This window comes from Dromiciops gliroides, chromosome 4, assembly GCF_019393635.1.
Source record: "Dromiciops gliroides isolate mDroGli1 chromosome 4, mDroGli1.pri, whole genome shotgun sequence".
NCBI lineage: Eukaryota > Metazoa > Chordata > Mammalia > Microbiotheria > Microbiotheriidae > Dromiciops > Dromiciops gliroides.
Window position 1 is genome coordinate 398,404,467 of NC_057864.1, and position 20,280 is coordinate 398,424,746.

Genomic DNA, 20,280 nt, shown 5'->3' on the forward strand with positions numbered 1-20,280 from the left:
CAGACACTTGACTCTTACTAGCTGTGTGACCCTGAGCAAGTCACTTAACCCCAATTGCCTTACCAAAAAACAAACAAACAAACAAAACCCAAACACAGTTTAGACACAAAATGACCTGTTAAAACATTTCATGAGAAGTCTTTCTAATTACTGCATTGAGTATTTATTAGGCCTAAATTGGGGGAAAGATATTAAAATATTCAGTTTAACCGTGGAAAAAATTCCTGAACAAAAAGAGAAAACTCACCTTTTAGGCTTAGCTCTATTCTTGGATTTTTTTTTCATATTTCTATGGATAAGTAATTTACATTTATAGATATTTTGTGGTTTATACATAAACTTTCCATTTTTTCTCATTTTTAAAAATTCAGTAAATACATTTAAAAATTCCTAGTAGTATGCTAGACACTCAGGAATATAAAAATATTATGAATAGGGCACTTCCCTGAAGCAGTTTACAGTCTCATTGGGGAGACAAAGCAAATTCACGTTAAATGTTAAATTAAAATAAAATAAATATAAGGGACTGTATGTTTATAGTATGTGTTTATCACTTAATTTACTATAACATTTTTTAGAAATGAGAAAGCCACTGAAGAAGAATGGCTTAATGGAAGACCTGATCTCTTCAGTAGATTTAATGACTAGAAAGGGACCTCAGGTTATCTAGTCTAGTTAACTCACCATATGAATCTCATCTGCAACATCTCTAGCAAACTTTCCCCATACCTCTTCCCCACAGTACATTTCCCAGTGACCCCTTTCTTACCCAAGACAGCTCATTCATTCCATTTTTGGACAGCTCCCATTATTAGGACATTTTCCCTTAGGTTCAGCAAAAATCTGCCTGGCAATTCCTGTCCATTAACTATTTTAATCTTCTAGAGCCATAGAGAACAACTTTAATGTAATTTCTCTTCCACATGATATTTCAGCAAATACTTAAAGGCAAATATTATGCCCCTTCTAAACTTCTTTCCTCGGCTTAACATATTCAACAAGTCCTCATGGGGTCTGGTTTCAAGTCCATCATGGTTGCCTTCTTATATGTACCTTCCTAAAATGTGATGACTAGAAATGAATCTGAGGTGTCAGAATATTGTGAGAGTATTACCTCTGTCATTCTAAACAACTGACTGAGACCAATTCTGGAGCTTGTCCATCATTATGCTGATGTATATTGAACTTTCAATGTATTTAGTCCCCTAGGGTATGGTTTTGTTTTTAACATGAGTTGCTTTTTAGAATTGTTACTCCCTTTTTCTACTTTATTGTGATTTCTTTTTGAATCTAAGTTCAAGAATATATTTATGTCTTAGGTTTTCAACCTAGTGTTTTAGTCTTTAAGGTCTTTTTCTGGTCTTCTCAAATCTACTGTATATGCTATCCCATTTAACTTCTATTTTATTCATTCATTCATTTGAGATCTACAAATCTGTTCTTCATACCATCTCTGCCTTCTTCTACATCATTGAGAAAAAATTTGAATGTAATGGGGACTCTGTTGTAATCAGAATTCTACCAAACTCCATAAGAGAGGTCTGTCTAGATTGATAATATATGTATATATGAGTACTATTCAAGTGTTATATAAATGTAACTGTGTATATATACATGAATATTTTTTCTTCTTGAACAAGATGCATCCCTCTTACGACTATAAGTTCTATTCTAACAAATCTGTCTTTTTTTTTTTAAGATCTTTTACTTATTTTCTTTATTCCCTGCATTTTGTACTTTATGTACATTTGACTGAGTATTTTTCTGGCCTTTTCCCTCATCACTGAATTCAGATATCTTGTTTAACAACGGAATGTACATTTTTTCCCTTTTTTAGTTTAAAGCTCTTTTAATCAGATGAACTTTTTTTTTTTTTTTACTACTAAGTAAATGCTTCCTTGATCTTATTTTAGATGCTTTCTACCCTTGCTCAAGAGCCAGTGATTCCTTTGAAAAGCTGTCATTGTTCTTCATTGGTTGAAGAGGTTTGCTTTTATTGGAAGCTCTCTATAATAGTGATATCACATAGAAATGTTTTCTTTTTTTAAATTGTTATCTTAAAGTATTTGTGATGACCAGTTTTTAAGAAAGTTCTCTTGGGCACTTGGGAATATGTATGATCTTTAGTGGTTCCATCCAGAAGGTACTATAAATCTTTTAGTTCTCATTTATCTACTATTTGTTAGTTTCTGTTTTATTATCTTTCTTAGATTTGTTCAATTCTGAGATAGGAACTTTAAAGTCTTCTATTATTATTATCATCATATATGTATTCTTATAAGTCAGTTTATTTTTCCTTTGTGGGTTAGATATTATGGTATTTAGAGCATAGAAGTTTAATACTGACATTGATTTATTGTCTTTGTTCCTTTCAGTATAATGTTATTGCCTTGTTTTATATCATGCATTTTTGTTTTTTGCTTCTTCTGATAATATGATTGAATTTCCTGCTTTTTGAATTCCCCTGATGCATAGTAAATTTTGTTCTAGCCTCTAATTTTTGTTTTGTGTGTGTCTTTGCTTTTTAGATGTTTTCTTGTAAACAGTAGATATTGGAGTTTTGTTTTCTTATCCAGTCTGTCAGGTTTTTTATTTGTTTTATTGCATTGTATAATCCATTCACAGTTAAAGATATGAGTTAGGTTTGCATTTTCTTATATATGACTAGTATTGCTTTTTGTTTCTGAATTAGGCTTATTTTTTTCCCCTCCTTTTTTAATCAATTTTTTTGTCCCTATGGTTAGTTTTCATTATTTTATTTTAAAGTAATCCTATTCTCTCAAGATCTTTCTTCCTCGCCCATAACTCCCCTAATCCCTCCTAAAAGCATTTAATAAATATTTTAGTCACTCATTTAAAAATTATAACAATCAAGCTTGACTACTTTGGCAATTTTTTGCAATCTGTTTATCCTATATGCAGCTATTAAAATCTTTATAAGAAACTAATTTCGCTATCACTTGGATTTGCTCAATAAACTTCTTTTTGTAGCAAACATGAAATGTTCTTCACTATTTTCAAGGCTTTCTGCCAATATATATCCCTCCTACCCCAAACCTCCCTGCCACTCTCACATCTGTATTACCCTTTCAAGTCAGAGATTCCATGAATTCAGTTATTAAATTTATTACTCTGTCATATTTTACATGACATTCCACATGCTATTGCATCCATTCCCTTGTCACCACCTACTTAATTCTGTCTATCTATTTCTGGAAGTTAGTTACTGAATCGTTGTCAGCTACTTCTGAACTACATCTATTATGCTTTTTGCCAGTGTGGCTAAGGCACTTAGGTGTCTTATCTTAGATTTTGCACTTAGCCTACTGACTAGGATAGGGATTCTAAGTTAAATTTTATTATGAAATTGTCTCCCAGGATCCTCTTTTCCCAGGCACTCCCCTCCCCTCCAATATTGATACATTTCCATTTCTGAATCTCATTTATTTTACTTTTTAAGTGTGATTATTGCTATAGTTATCATGATTCATTCAGCATTTTATTGAAATTCAAATGCAATAAAGGTTTAAATTTTATGTTAACCAACTGTAATAGAAATTGGTAAATAAAATAGAATGATTTTTTCCCCCATTCTACCTCACTAACCCTACATTCATTATGTCCTTGCGTAGTCATATTGTTTCCTAAAATTGAAATGAAGTTACTTTTTATTTGACTATTTAAAGATTTTCTTTGTTGATTGAATTATATAAGTCTTTGTTACAAACACACCTTTTCTTCAGAACAGACTTATTTATCTCTGGACAAAAAAAGATGATCAAAAAACACGTAAGACCTGAAAACCTGATGTTGAGCTACTTTTGTCAGTTGTTGAAAAAGTCAAGAACAAAAGAGGTATCACAATTTGTAAAAGTGAAAATGTCCTAATTTTCTGTGAGAAGGAAGACAACAGTATCTGTAAATGATAGTCCCGGGAGCCTTACTTTGATTAACATTGTAGCTACTGTATATATTGTTTTCTTGGTTCTACTTACTTCACTCTGCATCAGTTCATGTGGGTCTCTCTTCATGCTTCCCTGTATTCCTCACATGTCATTTGTTACTGCACAATAGTAGTGCATTACATTCATGAATTAGTTTATTTCACCATTCCCCAATGAGCATGTACTTTGTTTCCAATTCTTAGCTATCACAAAAAGTGTTGCTATAAATATTTTGGTTTATTTTGGGATCTTTCTTCTTATTGATGGCTTCCTTGAGGTATAAACCCAATAATGAAGTCTCAGGTTCAAAGGACATGGACATTTTAGTCACTTTATTTTCATAATTACAAATTGCTTTTTCAAAATGGTGAACTGCAAGCTTTTAAGATGGCTCAACAACGTCACCTAAAATTAAGAGGAACACAACTTCCAGTAAGGTGACAGTTCCACTGTACTCTTCTTCCCTTGTCAGGCTTCATGCATTGTGTTCAGTTCTGGGCATCATAGTTTTGGCAGAACTTTTAAGTGGACAGCCTGCATTGTGAAGGGCCTTGAATCTCTGTGCATCTGTTGAAGGTATTATGGGGAGTTTATGGTGGAGAATACAAGACTCAAAAGCCCCATGATAGGCTTCTTTCGAGCATTTGAAGATCCTCCTCTGGAGGAGGGATTAAATTTGGTCTTTAGCTCCAGAGGGTTAACTCGGTAGTAATGGGTAGAAGATATAAAGGGATAAATTTAGGTATGATGTTAGGAATAATTTCCTAAGAATTTAGAAAGGTGGTAGATTGCTTGCCATCCTTTTAGAGGTCTTCATGGAGAGGTTGGTTGCCCACTGGTTGAATGTTCTATATTGATGATTCTTTTCATGTATTAGAGGGGAGATGGGTTTGATAGCCACAGAGTTCTCTTCCAGCTCTCAAATTCTATGATTCTGTGGAAATCCTTAACCAACTCATTTGGGTATTTGAGACTACTATTTTCACACTCCTAATTTGTTAAAAACATTTTCTCTTTGATTCATAAAAAGCGTGGTTACGAAAGCTGTCTTGAGTGGTCATGAATTTGCAAGTTTGTTGATGAAATGAAGAGAGAAATTACTTTGCCAAAAAAAACCTCAAAGTAAAAACCACATTCCACAAGCCTGGTAGCAATGTATTTTTACATTATAACAGGCTATCATTCTATTTCATATCTTGGTCTTTCTGTCAGTTGAAAACATATCCATCTCTGTCTCTCTCAGATGGACTCATTCAAATCTTTGTTATATTCCAAAATAACTGTTTCCAAGTGTAAAGGATGTTTTTATTTTTATTTTTTAAATTCTTTCCTTTTCAGTTGATTCTTGCCCTCATTCTACAAATAACATGTGTGTGTGTGCGCGCGCGCGCGCACTCATGAACACACACACATGTACACATCCACTATTTTAGCTACTGTGGAGAATAGAAAGAATAAGTACTGATCCCTGACTTCATGAAACCACTGGACTATTAGGGGTAGCTGAAGTGACCATGTGCTTTGTCATATTTATACTCCTTTATCAGTATTCCTATATGTCATATTGAAATGAGTACACCCCAAAGCAAAAATGGCCTTGGAAACAGAAGTCTCCATGTTTTTTAATATCATAATAGTCATTGCTTTTGACTTGGTTTCATATTTAGTATTTTATATATACATGTTTATTTGCATATGTATATATGTATATATAATACACACATATTTTCTAAGTAGAGAGAAGAAAAAAATTAATACCAACGATAAAATGGTGATCTCTTTGGAAATACTTGATAGTGATGGGTCAAGGTTATGATTTCACTTGGTACTATTGATGGTATCTATGCTCTCCTGTGTTGTCTTAATTAATCTCTGATTTTGAGATAATTATCTTGAGGAGGACTGGGCTATCAATATCTAATCAGTACCTAAGTTCCACTTAGGGTTATTCTCATGAAATTTATTCTGTTAGCTTTATTTCTGAATACACTATCTAAAATGTTCTTGGCAGTAAGAGTGTTGGCAGTTTTGGAAGGAGCTAATTATTTTGAATTTTGAAAGCATGAAATGTCATCTTTAATGTCTCAGGAATATACTCTGATGTCTTCCATACTCTGTCAGTTTAGTGAGGGGGTAATCTTGTTTCTGAAAGGACAGCATCTAAATTGAAATTTGTACTGATTCCTCTTGTAATGGTCTTTTTTTCAACTCTCCTAGAAAGCTGGAATTTATTTAGCTATGAATAGGGAGTAAAACGAAGTTAAAAGGTTGGACATAGGGCAGATCTGTTGTTGCTACTGTTTCTTTAGCTGAAGTTTATTATAAAGGTCTGTGCAGTGACGAGAAACTCTGTGTGTGTGTGTGTGTGTGTGTGTGTGTGTGTGTGTGTTTTAAAAGGAAAGCAGAGGTTTGTTCATTTGTTTGCCTATTGTGAAGCTGTCTTTTGCACCTTTTTGTGCTTTTGTAATGGGGTGAAGTCTACTGAATGGAGGCCTTGTGTCCTCTGTTGATTTTAAGCCCTAGATGTTAATCCACAGGAACCTGCTGGTCTACTCAGCAGGGAGGGCTGTTACAAGTGGAAATATGGGATTGGGAAGAAGAGAGAGAGAGAGAGTGTGTGTGTGTGTGTGTGTGTGTGTGTGTGTGTGTGTGTGTGTGTGTGTTTTGGGGGAGGGAAGAGTGATAATAATCATTCAACCATCAGCTTTTGTCACCCGTGAGCCTAATTGTTACCCTCTGCTGGTAGCCAGATTGAAAAGTTGCCCTTTAAGTGTCCCCTGATTTTACTTGACATGTGCATGCCAGTGATATGAGACCTTATTGTTATTATAATACTAAGAACCTGAAGTATTGTGATTTTAATTCTGCTGTAAAGGAAGGTGGTCAATTTTTGAGTCACCTGTAATTTTTAATTCTGATCTATCTCCTCATTAGCATCTGAGGGAGAAATGGTTGAATATAGAATTTTATTGTTTATTTGGTAGGCTTTTTTATTCAGAGCCTGGATGAATCTAGACTGCATCAGCACCATAGCTAGTTAAGTCTAATTTGTTGAGTTTGTATTCTGAGGAGGGCAGCTATTGAAGCAAAGTTTCTTGGCTTCAACTACCTTCTTTTTAAAGAAGCTATGTAATTTAAAGTGTGTCTACTGTATGAGAAAGGGGTGGGGCAAGAAGCTTTTTATACAATTTTAACCGAAAAAATTATCTTTAAAAACAATATTTAAGTGCCATGAAAATTGGAAAGGGGAAGTATAAAATGTGTTCCATTTAGCACTGAAATGAAGTATTTGGGGAAATGGGGGACAGAAACTTTTAAGGTGTGATGTTTTCTTTCCCCTTTTCATCTACATAATCAGAAACTGGTTCTTCAAGTTGTGGTGCCAGTTAGACATGCTATAATGAGTATTTCACATTCTGCCCTCCTCCTTGACTTCAGGTGTAAATGGCGGTAATAAGAAATAAATATTTAGTATTTTGGCATCGTTCTTCACCTAGAGATCTGTAATGAGCAGGAACTTGCTAGTATAAAGTAAGTCTTGTATAGTATGGTAGTTTGGATTACATAACATTGTTTTAGCAAAGGGCTTAAACCACCGATAATAACCTTTGTGAAAATGTTGAGAATGTGTAAGAAAGGATGTTAGGATAAGTTTATTATACTGTAATATGTTTGTAAGAATTGCACAAATCTCAGCACCCTTGTTTTCTATTGTAATGTATAAAAACACTTCCAGGTAAACTGGGATAATTCTGTGCATTTAAAAAAAAAATTGCTAAATATCAAGCACATTGTGAGCTTAATAATTACTTTATAATGGTGTTTCAGTCAGGGATTATGGAAGACAAATGAATAACAAAACAAATTCCTGAAGTTGCTGATTATGCTAATGTTTTTCAGACAATACAACAGAATAATCTATTTAAATTAATATTTAGCATAGGGTATGACTTTAAGACTTATTGGAGAATTTGTTTGCAGTTCTTTTACTCTTCCTTTGAACAATCCAAGTATTATGTAATTAAAAAAATTTTTTTGTTTTCATAATTAAATTGTACACTGCTATTTAACTAGATCTTTGACCATCAACAATGGTTTTTTTTTTAATGAAATGTTGAAAGTCATAATATGCATAGTATATTTATGATTTTGCTATAGTAAAACTTGTTAGTATATATACTTTTATCCTTTTGGTCCCAAAGGATTCCCCCCCCCCCCCAGGGCAATGGGGGTTAAGTGACTTGCCCAGGGTCACACAGCTAATAAGTGTCAAGTGTCTGAGGTCTGATTTGAACTCAAATCCTCCTGAATCCAGGGCCAGTGCTCTATCTACTGCGCTACCTAGCTGTCCCCCAGTATATACTTTTAAAAATAAATTAGTTTGTAATTTGCCTACTACGTCCTTACCCATTGAGAGAGAGATATTTATCAATTTCCTTGGTTTTGTATTTGTTTAGGACATGACTCAGGAAGGCTATGGAACTAGATCCCAACCTCCTATGGCACCAGGAAAGCCTAACCATGAAGACTTGAACCTAATACAGCAAGAAAGACCATCAAGTTTACCAGTAAGACATTAATCTGCCTGTTCTGGAAATGTAATTAATATATTGAAAAATGAGCCATTGTTTATTGCGCCTATGTTAATTTGAGAGATGGGAAGAAACACCTGAACTAGAAATTTGGTTTTGGAGTTTTACTGAGTATTTGTTTCCAAAGGGCATGTTTTTAGAAGGCAGATGTTATAAGTAATTAACATTAATTCTGATGATAGTCTTTCCTAAAGGAATTCTCATTGGTAATAGTTTCAGTTGCAGGCTTTGCAATATCCTTGGCCATAATCAATAAAAGAAATAACATTTACTTTATACTGTGTTTGCTGATTATAATACTTCAGATTTCTTTATCCTGTTGCTTTTTAGTCTATGTGTACACACATACAGAGGCAGATAAATACCCTTAACCCCTCATATGCTCAACCCTGTTCTCCCACCCGACCCCTTAAAAAATTTCAGAAAGTCTAAATGATGAAATAAAAGATTCAGGCATTCTATAGCAGTTTTGTTTCTCTTTAACCTTTTAATTGTGGAAGGATGGCACATTTTACCTTAAATCTCCTTATCCCATTTTCCCCACTCCAATAGAACTATTTTTCTTTTACTGTTGAAAATGAAAAATTTGTGAAATACAACCAATATGTGCTCACCTGGCATACATATACAAAAAATTCAGTGTTTGAATTATGTGTATTATCACTACTAAACTCTTAAATTACTCATTTTAGTTCTAGATTATCCTTTTAGATAATTTTATCTGTACTCGATTTATCTGAGTCTTAAATAATTATCTACAAAATGAAAGATACTCTTCTTAGTTAACTTTTTTGTTAAAAAAACTTTCTACTGTATTCATAGACCAATCATTATGGTTCATAAACTCCATTAAAAACAATTGTCAAGGGGCGGCTAGGTGGCAAGTGGATTAAAGCACCAGCCCTGGATTCAGGAGTACCTGAGTTCAAATGCGGCCTCAGACACTTGACACTTATTAGCTGTGTGACCCTGGGCAAGTCATTTAACCCCCATTGCCCTGCAAAAAACCCCAAAAAACCAAAAACAATTGTCAAAGGATGGAAATTAACTGAAAAGTTGGGATCACATTTGTTTTTATTTGAGTGTCAGGGATGAATGAACCAAGATATAATGTATTAGTTTATGAATACTTGAGACTAAGCATTGGTAAGGAGATGGTTTTTAAACACATGTAGTCTATGTTACCTTACATATTTTGGAATTAATAATACTCATTTCACATTGTAGGAGGTAGGTTAAGTTCTACCTACAAGGTTTAAATTTTGTTAGGACCTTTTGCATGTATTTTTGTTACCCCTAATTAAGAGTTTTCATGTCTGAAAAATTAATGAATTGTTTATATTATCAGAATATTTCCGTGACTCTCTAGCTGTTTGACTGAATGGAGGTTAGCTGGTGGTATGGATGGGCATATATGCTCATTGTGTTATGGGAGTTTTTTAAGGTTTTTGTTAATCAGATGTGATCTTTGCTGATTATTATATTAAGAAATTGTTTTGGGAAATTTAAATGGGCTACTAGGATGGGCTGCAAAAAAGTGTATGAACCAGTGACTTCTTTACTTCTCTCTGCTCTATTTTCATGCTATATGATTCTTAGTGTTTTTTTAAAGAGTTGTCTGTGCTGTAGCAGGTTTGCATAGGATTATTATTGGCTAGTATGTATTTTTTATGTGTCAGCCAGAGGGTTTTGCTGCATGCCATGTTTTTTATGTAATAACTTTTATATTTTGGAGTTATTGAGTATGTTGTTTTAAAATCCTCTTTTCTCCTGTTCTCAGATTAAGGGTTTCTTAAATGATGGTTGACAACCAACTGTAAAGAACAACTAATGAGGAAATGAACTGTTATAACAGATTAAATAATTGAAAAGCTCTGCCATGGGAAGTTTGCTTGATTACCCTCCTTATCCTTGAATACTTCTATCCCCATGTCCAGTATTATAAAGAGGGAGCTGCTAACATTCATTATTGACTAATTGTTTTCAGTTAATAATTCACAGCCCCTTGTAAACTGTTCAGCATTTCATTTTCTTAGGCTATTTGTATTTTAGATCTTTAGCAGTATGTTTCTTTATTACAGTTGTTAAGGAAATGGGCTCATTCTGGATGTATTCATCCTATTGATCAGAGCTAATACACTAGTCCTTTTAGAAAACTAATTCTGAGGATAGGACAAGACTCTTAGAAGTACCATTTTCTAGGGGTCAGCTAGGTGGCACAGTGGATGAAGCACCAGCCCTGGATTCAGGAGGACCTGAGTTCAAATCCTCCTCAGACACTTGACACTTACTAGCTATGTGACCCTGGGCAAGTCACTTAACCCTCATTGCTCAGCAAAATAACAAAACAAGAGAAGTACCATTTTCTGAATGGTTGCTTCTGGTTCTTATGAAAACCAGTTTTTCTACACTGAAACACTTTTTTCCATAATGGTAGGTGACCTTAGAGATCATATGTCCAATTCCCTCATTTGGCAGAGGAGGAAAATGAGGCCTAGAGAAAGTTCTTTCCCCAACTTGAGTTTAAAAAAATGCTACCTAACTTACTCAAATTTATACACCTGGGGAGTAGTAGAGACAAAAATCAAGCTTAGGTCTTCCTCTTTAGTTCAGATTCAATGCTTTTCTTCTGCATATGCTCTGTTTCTTATTCTTTATTTTCACATATAATTTAGCTCTGACACTGGAATTATGTATATTTGTTTATATTTTCTGATATGTCTAAGTGCCCTCTCTTATTATATTCCACTGTCTAATGAATTTTCTACTGTGGCTATATCCCATTGTATTTTATACTGGTTGGTTTTTTGGTGTTTTTTTTTTAAGCATTTTTACTGTCCTGCATATGAGCCTAAATCAATACATATTTGAAGGGTAATTGTTTGTGTATACTAGTATTAATTGGAAAAGTACATTAGATTTTAAGTTAGAGACTTGAATTCGAATCCTACCCCTGCTCTTTGAAATTTAATTTGATCTTGGACCAGTTAGTTCATCTTTACTGCCCTTAATTTCCTCATCTGTAAAATGAAGGATTGCTTTATATGATCCTTTTCTACTTTAAATCTGTGATCTTGGTATATATGAATCACTGAGAGCCATCGATCATTAAACTAATCACAGTACATCTGTACCTGTATTCAGAGAGGTTTTCCTTTTTTTGGTATGCATAAGATGGCTTTATCAGCATTCACCCCATCCTACAACAAACCCAAATTACCAAGCTTATCTTGCTTTCACTTTTGTGGACCTAATTAGGCAAAGTTGATGTTTTAGGTACCCAAAAGTAATTGTCATTGGAATATGCAGTTGGGTCATTTGTAGATTCATTGCATAGTTTATATTTATTCTTTCCAAATGTTAGTTATATAAATCTATGAACATTCACTTTTTTGTTTTGTTTTGGTTTTTGTGAGGCAATTGGGGTTGTGACTTGCCCAGGGTCACACAGCTAGTAAGTGTCAAGTGTCTGAGGCTGGATTTGAACTCAGGCACTCCTGAATCCAGGGCTGGTGCTTAAACCACTGCGCCATCTAGCTGCCCCGAACATTCACTTTTGATGATAATTTAAATCACTGATGTCAATTGAATGCCCTCTATCTTCTTATACTAGAGGGAGGGATATTTCTAGTTATAATTCTCTGGCTATCTGGGCAGTGAAGCATACATGATGATCAATTGCTTTAAGAGATGTAGACTAGATAATTTCCTATATTCCAAAATGAATATATTAGAGCTGAAACTGGAATAAAAATACTTATTACATAAATCTTGGTGCTTCCTTTAAGAAATGCTTGTAAATCTCCCACCCCTCCCCCCAATATTTGACCTAAGTATTTTCCTAGCCTTTTCCTTAATTGTTGCATAATTGATTCTTCTTGGCTATAAGAAGCCAAAATATTTAGATTCTTCCTCTTGACTACCTTTTAAAAAATAAATGAATCTTTCTAGGAAGTTAATCTTTCATTTTTATCGATTTACATATGTACATATCAAGCTCCATTATTATCTCCCTAGTCAGTGTAGATTTTCAGTAGTTTCTTAGGTTCTGTTTTAGAGTTGGCATATAGTTTCCAATGTTCAAAATAAGACTAATGGCCAATGTTGTTATTATTTTTTTTTTGTTTTGTTTTTTTGGTTTTTTTGCAGGGCAATGGGGGTTAAGTGACTTGCCCAGGGTCACACAGCTAGTAAGTGTCAAATGTCTGAGGCCGGATTTGAACTCAGGTACTCCTGAATCCAGGGCCAGTGCTTCATCCACTGTGCCACCTAGCCGCCCCCCAATGTTGTTATTATTACTACAGCTGTGACAATCATTACTACTACCTTGAAATTCCATGATATAATGGATAGAAGAATGGCTTTGAACTCTAGCAGACCTAGGTTCAAATCCTTCCCATAAGATATACTTGCTTCAGCTAGTCACTTGAGCTCAGTGCTCCGGGTGATTGATATTCTAACATTGTTACTTACTTGGTATGGTTGAGTGTGTTAATGGAGAATTTTTACATGAATTCTATCCACAGCTATCTCCCTCTACACTCTCCACAATTCTCATCCACTAATTCTTCTGATAATTGAAAAGTATATATATAGTGTATGTATCTATTCTTTCTCTCTCTCTCTCTTTCATGAAATGAGCTGTTGGATTCCCATTACCTTAGTACATTGTAATTCACAACTTAAAAAAATACTCTAAGTTGAATTCACTTATGATTTTGGTAGAAATTAAGAGTCAGAATTAATGGAACTCTCAAGTTTAAAAAGAAGGTATTTTGGAGGAAAAGTAACTTTTGGGTGTAAGTTTCATATGCATATATTTTATATTCTATTTCAAAAGAATTAATATAGATAAAGCTTCTCAGCTATGCCAACTTCATGTCTGTTAACATTAAACAACAATGACAACTAAATTTAAGTCTAAATTTCTTTTTAAAAATAATCTTTTTTTTTTTTTAATTGAAGATAATTTTGATCTGACCATGTCCAAAATATAGATGCACTGAAGGGTTACATCCTAAAAGTGGTGATATGTTACAATTAGTAGGGATACTCTTTGTAAGTCTGTTATTAGTGCCTGAAGAGAGGGAGTATCTCCTTAGGAAGATACATTTTGTTTATTTTTTAAGGTTTTTCAGAACACTTTTGTTTAACATGCACACTCATTTTCAGTGTTACTATGCTAGTATAAATCCTTTACTTCTTAGTAAAATAGTATTTTTATGTGGGTGTCATCAGTTGTTGATTTTCTCGATTTCTGAAAGAACTAATTTTGACCGTCTGGAGAGAATCACCAGACTTTAAAGAAGTCTAAGTAAGCACTTAAAATTATTATATTTCCTATAGATGCTAGTTATGGATATCTTGATGCCAATAACCCATAAAGTTCAAAGCATGTTTTTTACTGTGATTTGCTGACAAATGTCTTGTGCTTTTAGATGGTGAGAGATTGACTAGAAAAAGTTTGTTCATGTGGCGTAACAGAGGATAGGTATTTGGCTCTATGAAGGTCATTCTGAAAGACAGGGTATTAAACAGTATATATTGGATGGGAATGGTTGGTAATTGTCCTTATCAAGGGGACTTTGGTGGGGGGGAGACTTGGAATTAACAAAAAAGAATAGTTTTTTATCTTTCATTGAAACCTGAAGAATTTGTTTTGTTCATTTAATTCCTTTTTAAAGGCATTATTATGTTACTATGTAAAGTATTTTGGAGGGAGGAGGGAAAAAATAAAATATGCTAATAATGATTAGTTTTAACTATTTTAACCAGCCCATCAATCTGGTTAAAAAATAAAGAGTTTGATCAGGTAGTTAGTATGATTTAATTGAAACATCTGTTTTTCACCATTTTGTACAGTAAAAGTTCTTCGGTTTGGTAGTATTTAGGGGAAGACCAGTCTAAATCAGTAATTCTGAAATACTGAATACTTTATAAGAATCAATATATGAAGCAACTTAAAATACTCACAGACTGTTTGTAGGTCAAGCTCTTTTGACCCATTTTAATGAATAAGTAATCCTTATTTGTAATTAGCAGTATCATTTGCATTCCAGTGATATGCCAAAATCCTTTTTTAAAAAAAGTCAAACTTTTTTTTAATGGTTCAACATGCCCCCAGTAATCTTGTTTACACAACTCATTCATTGAGCCTGCTTTTTTTTTTTTAAAGGAAGCTGGATTGGGCAAAAGTAGACTTTCCAGCCAGTTAGAATGATTACAAACTGTGAATTAATATGGTCCAAGTAAAGACAAGTAAAAAAAAAATCATTAAGGAAAGCCAAAATGTTAAAAATTTGCAAGGACCTGTCACTTTTAGTAATGGAAGAAAAAAACAAACTTTAGAGGTGATAGATAAATGATCCTCAATATATATTTGATCAATTGATTTCAATTAAGAGTGCCTGTCTCCAACAGTTAGCATACACAATTTTTCCAAGGTACAATATACAAAGCAGGACATAAATTTAATATTATCTACCTGAAGATTCTGAGTTAAATATTATCAAGGGCTCCTGACTTTGTGTTATTTTGTCCCCATATCCAAGGACTTTACTATGTTAGGAAAGGTGGAGTTAAGAAGAGCCACCATCAGAATGTCTGGGACCTAATCCCTAAGTATGGACTTAGTTTACTAAGAGGAGGGAAAAACAGTGGAAAATATAAAATGAATAAAAAATTACTGTGACAATATAGCTATTAATACTCTAAAACTAGACTAAGATTTTTGGGACACCCTGTGGATATTGGCAAATGCGGAAAAAGTGATTTGAACATCTGTGTCTGGGATATTTTTTTTTATCTCTTTGATTGGAAATTTAAAAAACAAACAAACAAATGCTAGTATGAAGAGACAGAAAACCTTTTTCCCCGTTGCTTTGCCTTTCTCTCCCTATGACTACAGTTCCTGGAATGTAGCACTGAAATGCCTGGAGAGAGGGAGAGAGGGAGAGAGAGAGAGAGAGAGAGAGAGAGAGAGAGAGAGAGAGAGAGAGAGAGAGAGAGAGAGAGAGAGAGAGAGAGAGAGAACACTCCTCCCCCTTTCTATCTTTGTGCTGTCCTTTTCCTGCCTTGGCCACCACAACCAGCATGCCTTACAGTCAACTTCTTTTCTCAGTATTGCTCATGGATTGACCATTAGGGATGCATCTTTCCTCATGTCATCTAAGTCAGTGGGAACCTAGAATTCAATTTGCAGGCTTTTCACTTCGCATTCACCTTTGGAAGAATGTTTCTATTTTATTTAATGAGGGAAGTGTACATATCCTGCTGTATTGTTCATGATAGTAATTGTGGACTCTGAGTATCTGCTTTTATGGTTCTTTAGAATGGAAGTAGCTATTTTGGGACCTGTTCAACCCAGAATGTCAAGTTAGGAGGAGAAATAGTTCCTAGAAGTCTTTACCTGATGATGAAGTGATCTACTCTTCCTCATACTATCGAATTTGAGAGATCTCTCCCTTTCTCATATCTTTTTTTTCCTTTTTTGCCTTCTCTGCAGTGTTGTAAAATAACTGAATGGTCTTGTTTGCCTTTGTTTGGGTCAAGAAATTTTAGCTGAAAATTGTTACTCAGTGAAAGAAGATTATTGACTCAACAAGCCTTCAATTTTCAGTGAATAACACTCCCACCCTCTAGCTTTAGGAACATGTCGTGCATGCATTCTATTTTAAAATACAGACTATAATTTAAAACAGGCAGCTTGATGCCCCACTGAACTTTGTTTAAGCCTGGAATAAGAGAGGGAGGGTGGAGCTTAAAGCCTTGGAAAGTGACTAAGCTTTCTCAAATGCTTTTCTCACTTAGTATGCATCAAAAAAAGAAGCCTAAAATGTTACATGATTTTATTATAACTGGGCAATTGAAAGGGAGGAGTGTGTGTGTGTGTGTGTGTGTGTGTGTGTGAGAGAGAGAGAGAGAGAGAGAGAGAGAGAGAGAGAGAGAGAGAGAGGTAGCTTAGGGTTTTTTTCCTCTCCCCCATTTTATTTTTTGAGAGTTCTTTATGTATCCATTTAATTTTTCACCAGTATGGGTGAAAGAACAATCATAATAATAATAAGTATTTTGATTCACATTTAAATATGACTACAGGAGGCATTTTCTGGTATTGTTCAGTTCATTTATATGATTCTATATAATTGAATTATTAATACAGATATTTAAAGTTCAGTATTTTAAGCATTTTATATATATGTGTGTATATATACATATATACATGTGTGTGTGTGTATATATATATATATATATATATACATACACAACTGACTATTTGAAAATATGAAAAGTTTTATCACTCTCCTCTTTGTTCCTTACCCCAAACTATTAAAATGGAACCACATGTAGATTTTACTATTAAATGCCTACTGTGTGCAAGACTTGGTGTTTGACAAGGATCATATCACTGGAGTGGAAAAAAAACCCCATTATCGATTGGTTGATTTAAAATGGATCTCAGGATCATCTAAAATAAGTATCTCCAAAGTAGAGGGCCCTCAGACTACTTCTGTGACTTTGGAAATGTCATTTTAACCTCTCTGCTTCAGTTTCTATTTGTTTCTTTTAAATTGCATAGAATACAATTATAGTTGTACACATAGGTCTGAAGGGTGAAGTTGCCCAGGCCTGCCATGTAACATGCATTTCCTGGGCATCTATATGTAAGCCATGTGCTTCTCTGCCTCTTCTTCCCACTAGAACTTGGACTTCCCCGGTTCTCCTCCATTTGGTGTATTGTTTTTTCTACCTTATCTCACCCTGTTCTAGTCCCCATTCTGTCCCTTTAACCCTTATGGCCTTAGCTCCATCTTTATGTAGTGTCTCCCTGTTTTTCCAAGGCTGGAAGTGGTGGTCACTTATGGCCCAATTCCAATGCTGATCAGTATTGAAACTTTAATCTGCCCCATTTTTCCAACCTGGACCTGCTTCAAAAGCACCCTGATAACCCTCTCCTTCCAGGCAGGGAATTAATTCACTGTATTAGTATGTGACAATTATTGCTTTATTACCACCCTGAACTCCCCAAACTCAAGAGATCCACCAGGCTTCAACTTCCCCAGAAGTACTGTGCTGTTCTCCCTATTTGAATGTAAGCTCTTTAAGGGCAGGGACTGTTTAACTTGTTTTTATTTCCCCAGTGCTTAGCATAATGCCTGGCACATAGCAAGCCTTAATAAATATTTTGTTCATTCATTTACAGAATGTACATTTCAAAGCAGAAAATTTTTTACTAACAAGAATATGCATGTGAAAAAAAGTTTGGATATCACTGGTCTAAACAACCATGCCCCAAAGGGGACATGAATCCTTTTTAGAATATTCTTGTTTTTGTTTTGTGGGCCAATGGGGGTTAAGTGACTTTCTCAGGGGCACACAGCTAGTAAGTGTGAAGTGTCTGAGGTCGTATTTGAACTCGGGTCCTCCTGAATCCAGGGCTGGTGCTTTATCCACTGTGCCACCTAGCTGCTGCATAAAATTCATTTTGAATACCAACCACAATAACAAAGCCTCTTCCATCAAAATGTCATAGGCAGCCTATGATATTTTTAGAGCCCTGTGTGTTGGGGAATTCTTCTTTACTCATTGTTCCTGGCTGAGTCCTTTGGAATTACAAAGAATAAATCATAACCTTATTCCTTATGATAGCCTTTGTATATGTGCAGATAGCGATTATGTTCCCACTTTGCCTTTTCTTTAACCTAAATATCTCCAGTTCCTATAGTTCACATGACAAAATTTTGGGTCCTTTTATTGTTGTAGTTGTTTTCTACTGGACCTTGATGCTGTTTCTGTGAAGCTGTCCAAATGTCTTTCTTAGAATACAGAATGCCAGCTGAGATATCTTTCCTGAAATTGTTATCTCCGAGTTCGGTAAGCATGCATAGTGTAATAGTAGTAAAGGGAAGAAAGGAATCTAGGATTCGGTGTGGCTAGATAGTAACTTTGAAGGAAAATTGAAATATGACTAGGATTCTGAACCTAGGTGACTAAAGAATGCAGGGATCATTGGCATTGATATGGAACCCGGTTGTAGTTGCCAAATGAAGAAAGGCCCTCCTTCCTTTAATGGATGGACTCTTGTGGTTAATGTGGTGGACTAATGGTGCCTGAAAGTGCTATCCAGGGGTTGATAGGGGGAAAGGGGTCAGAGGGTCAATAGTCTCAAAGTGGAAAGTAATCAGAAGTTGGTTTTAAGTAAGCCAGAAAAAGTGAATTGGACCAGTCAGTTCAGCAAGTTGCCTTTTATGGTTTATTAAGGGGTTGCTTTCAGGTGATGATGCTTTGTGTTTTATAACATGGTGATTTTTAATTCTGTAATTTGGTTTCATTCTTTACTTTTAGTAGCTAGTAATCTTCTTTAAAAAAAAAATCAGCCCCCAAGTAAAATATGATGCATATCCATGTTTAGAACAGGAGAGCCATAGTGGTAGAATTATTATACTTTGAAGGCCAGGAAGGGATTTGTGGAAGCCGTAGAAAGGACCTTTGGGAACATAGACTTGTAGTAAAGTTGGAGTACGAGCCAGAAAAGGAAGAAAATCCCCATCTAACAATTAGAAAGCAACTATAATGAGTATAATGCATTGTGCTAGATTTATGGAGGAGATACAAAGATCAGAAAGACATGGTCCTCAAAGAACTTAGTATGTCATAGGCATTAGTTGCACCAGAATTTCCGCTTTTTACATTGTTATTGCACAAGTCCATGATGTTACTTTAAAATCATCTTGTAATTAGACATTGAAAGGAACAAAAAGCATTCATTTGTAGGAAAAAACATTTTGATTGAATATATCATTAGACTTAAATTCTGTATTGTATAACACAAGGAAATTTACAATTAAAGTTTTTTAGTATACATGTACTATTTTCTTTATGAGATTGGAACGTCCATGAGGTTTCTCTCTGTTCGTCATTTCTCTCCCCTAACCATCCCAGTTCTCCTCATACTATAGTTTTACCTTATCATTTATAGTTTTGCTTTATCCTTTGTATAGGTCAATTTATATTTATGGAATGAATGACTGAAGACCTTGAGTATAGAACATTTTTCCTCTAACCTGAACTGAGTTTAGAAGAGAATTTAATTCAATTAAAGAATTACCCAAACTTTGTGTTGTGAATTAGAAAAAAGTTTGATGCTTGCTGAGACCATCATTAGAACAATGAGGCAAGGAGGGCTAAGTGACTGGCCCAGGGTCACACAGTTAGTAAGTGTCAAGTGTCTGAGGCCAGATTTGAACTCAGGTCCTCCTGAATCCAGGGCCAGTGCTTTATCCACTGCACCACCTAGCTGCCCTGTATATTTCGTTTGGTATACCTTTGTGTGATTGAAGCTGTTTGGGGGGTTGTTGTTTTTTAAACCATCTCTATGGGGAATCATTTTTATCATCATTATAACTGCTCAGACTGCATCCTGCTTTAAACTTATATTTTCCTTTGATTAATTTATTTCTCTTCTGTATTCTCGATGTCTCATGTGTTTGAAAAAGGGAAGGAGACGAGTTTTTTTTTTTTCTTAAAGTATTCATTTGTTGGAGGATTTGGCACATCTTATTTTTAAGACAATATTGTTTATAGACTGGAATTTTTAGAGAATTAAGGCCAAGGAATAATACTTTGAATCATGAATGGGTACTTTTCTTTCAAAACTAGTATTTTTCCCTTTAAAGCCTGCAAACATTGAATGATAATTTCTCTTCCTGGATATAGGACTGGGGGTAGGATTAAAGCATGTGGTTTGG

The 20,280-nt window shown here is 34.6% G+C and overlaps 1 protein-coding gene across 1 annotated transcript in view; it reads left to right on the forward strand.

Moving 5' to 3' along the window:
- ARID1B (AT-rich interaction domain 1B) overlaps positions 1 to 20,280 on the forward strand; it is a 581,815-nt gene that overhangs the window by 216,896 nt on the left and 344,639 nt on the right. The window contains 1 exon segment of the mRNA XM_044001940.1: positions 8,402 to 8,512. Coding sequence (XP_043857875.1) covers positions 8,402 to 8,512 — 111 coding nt within the window.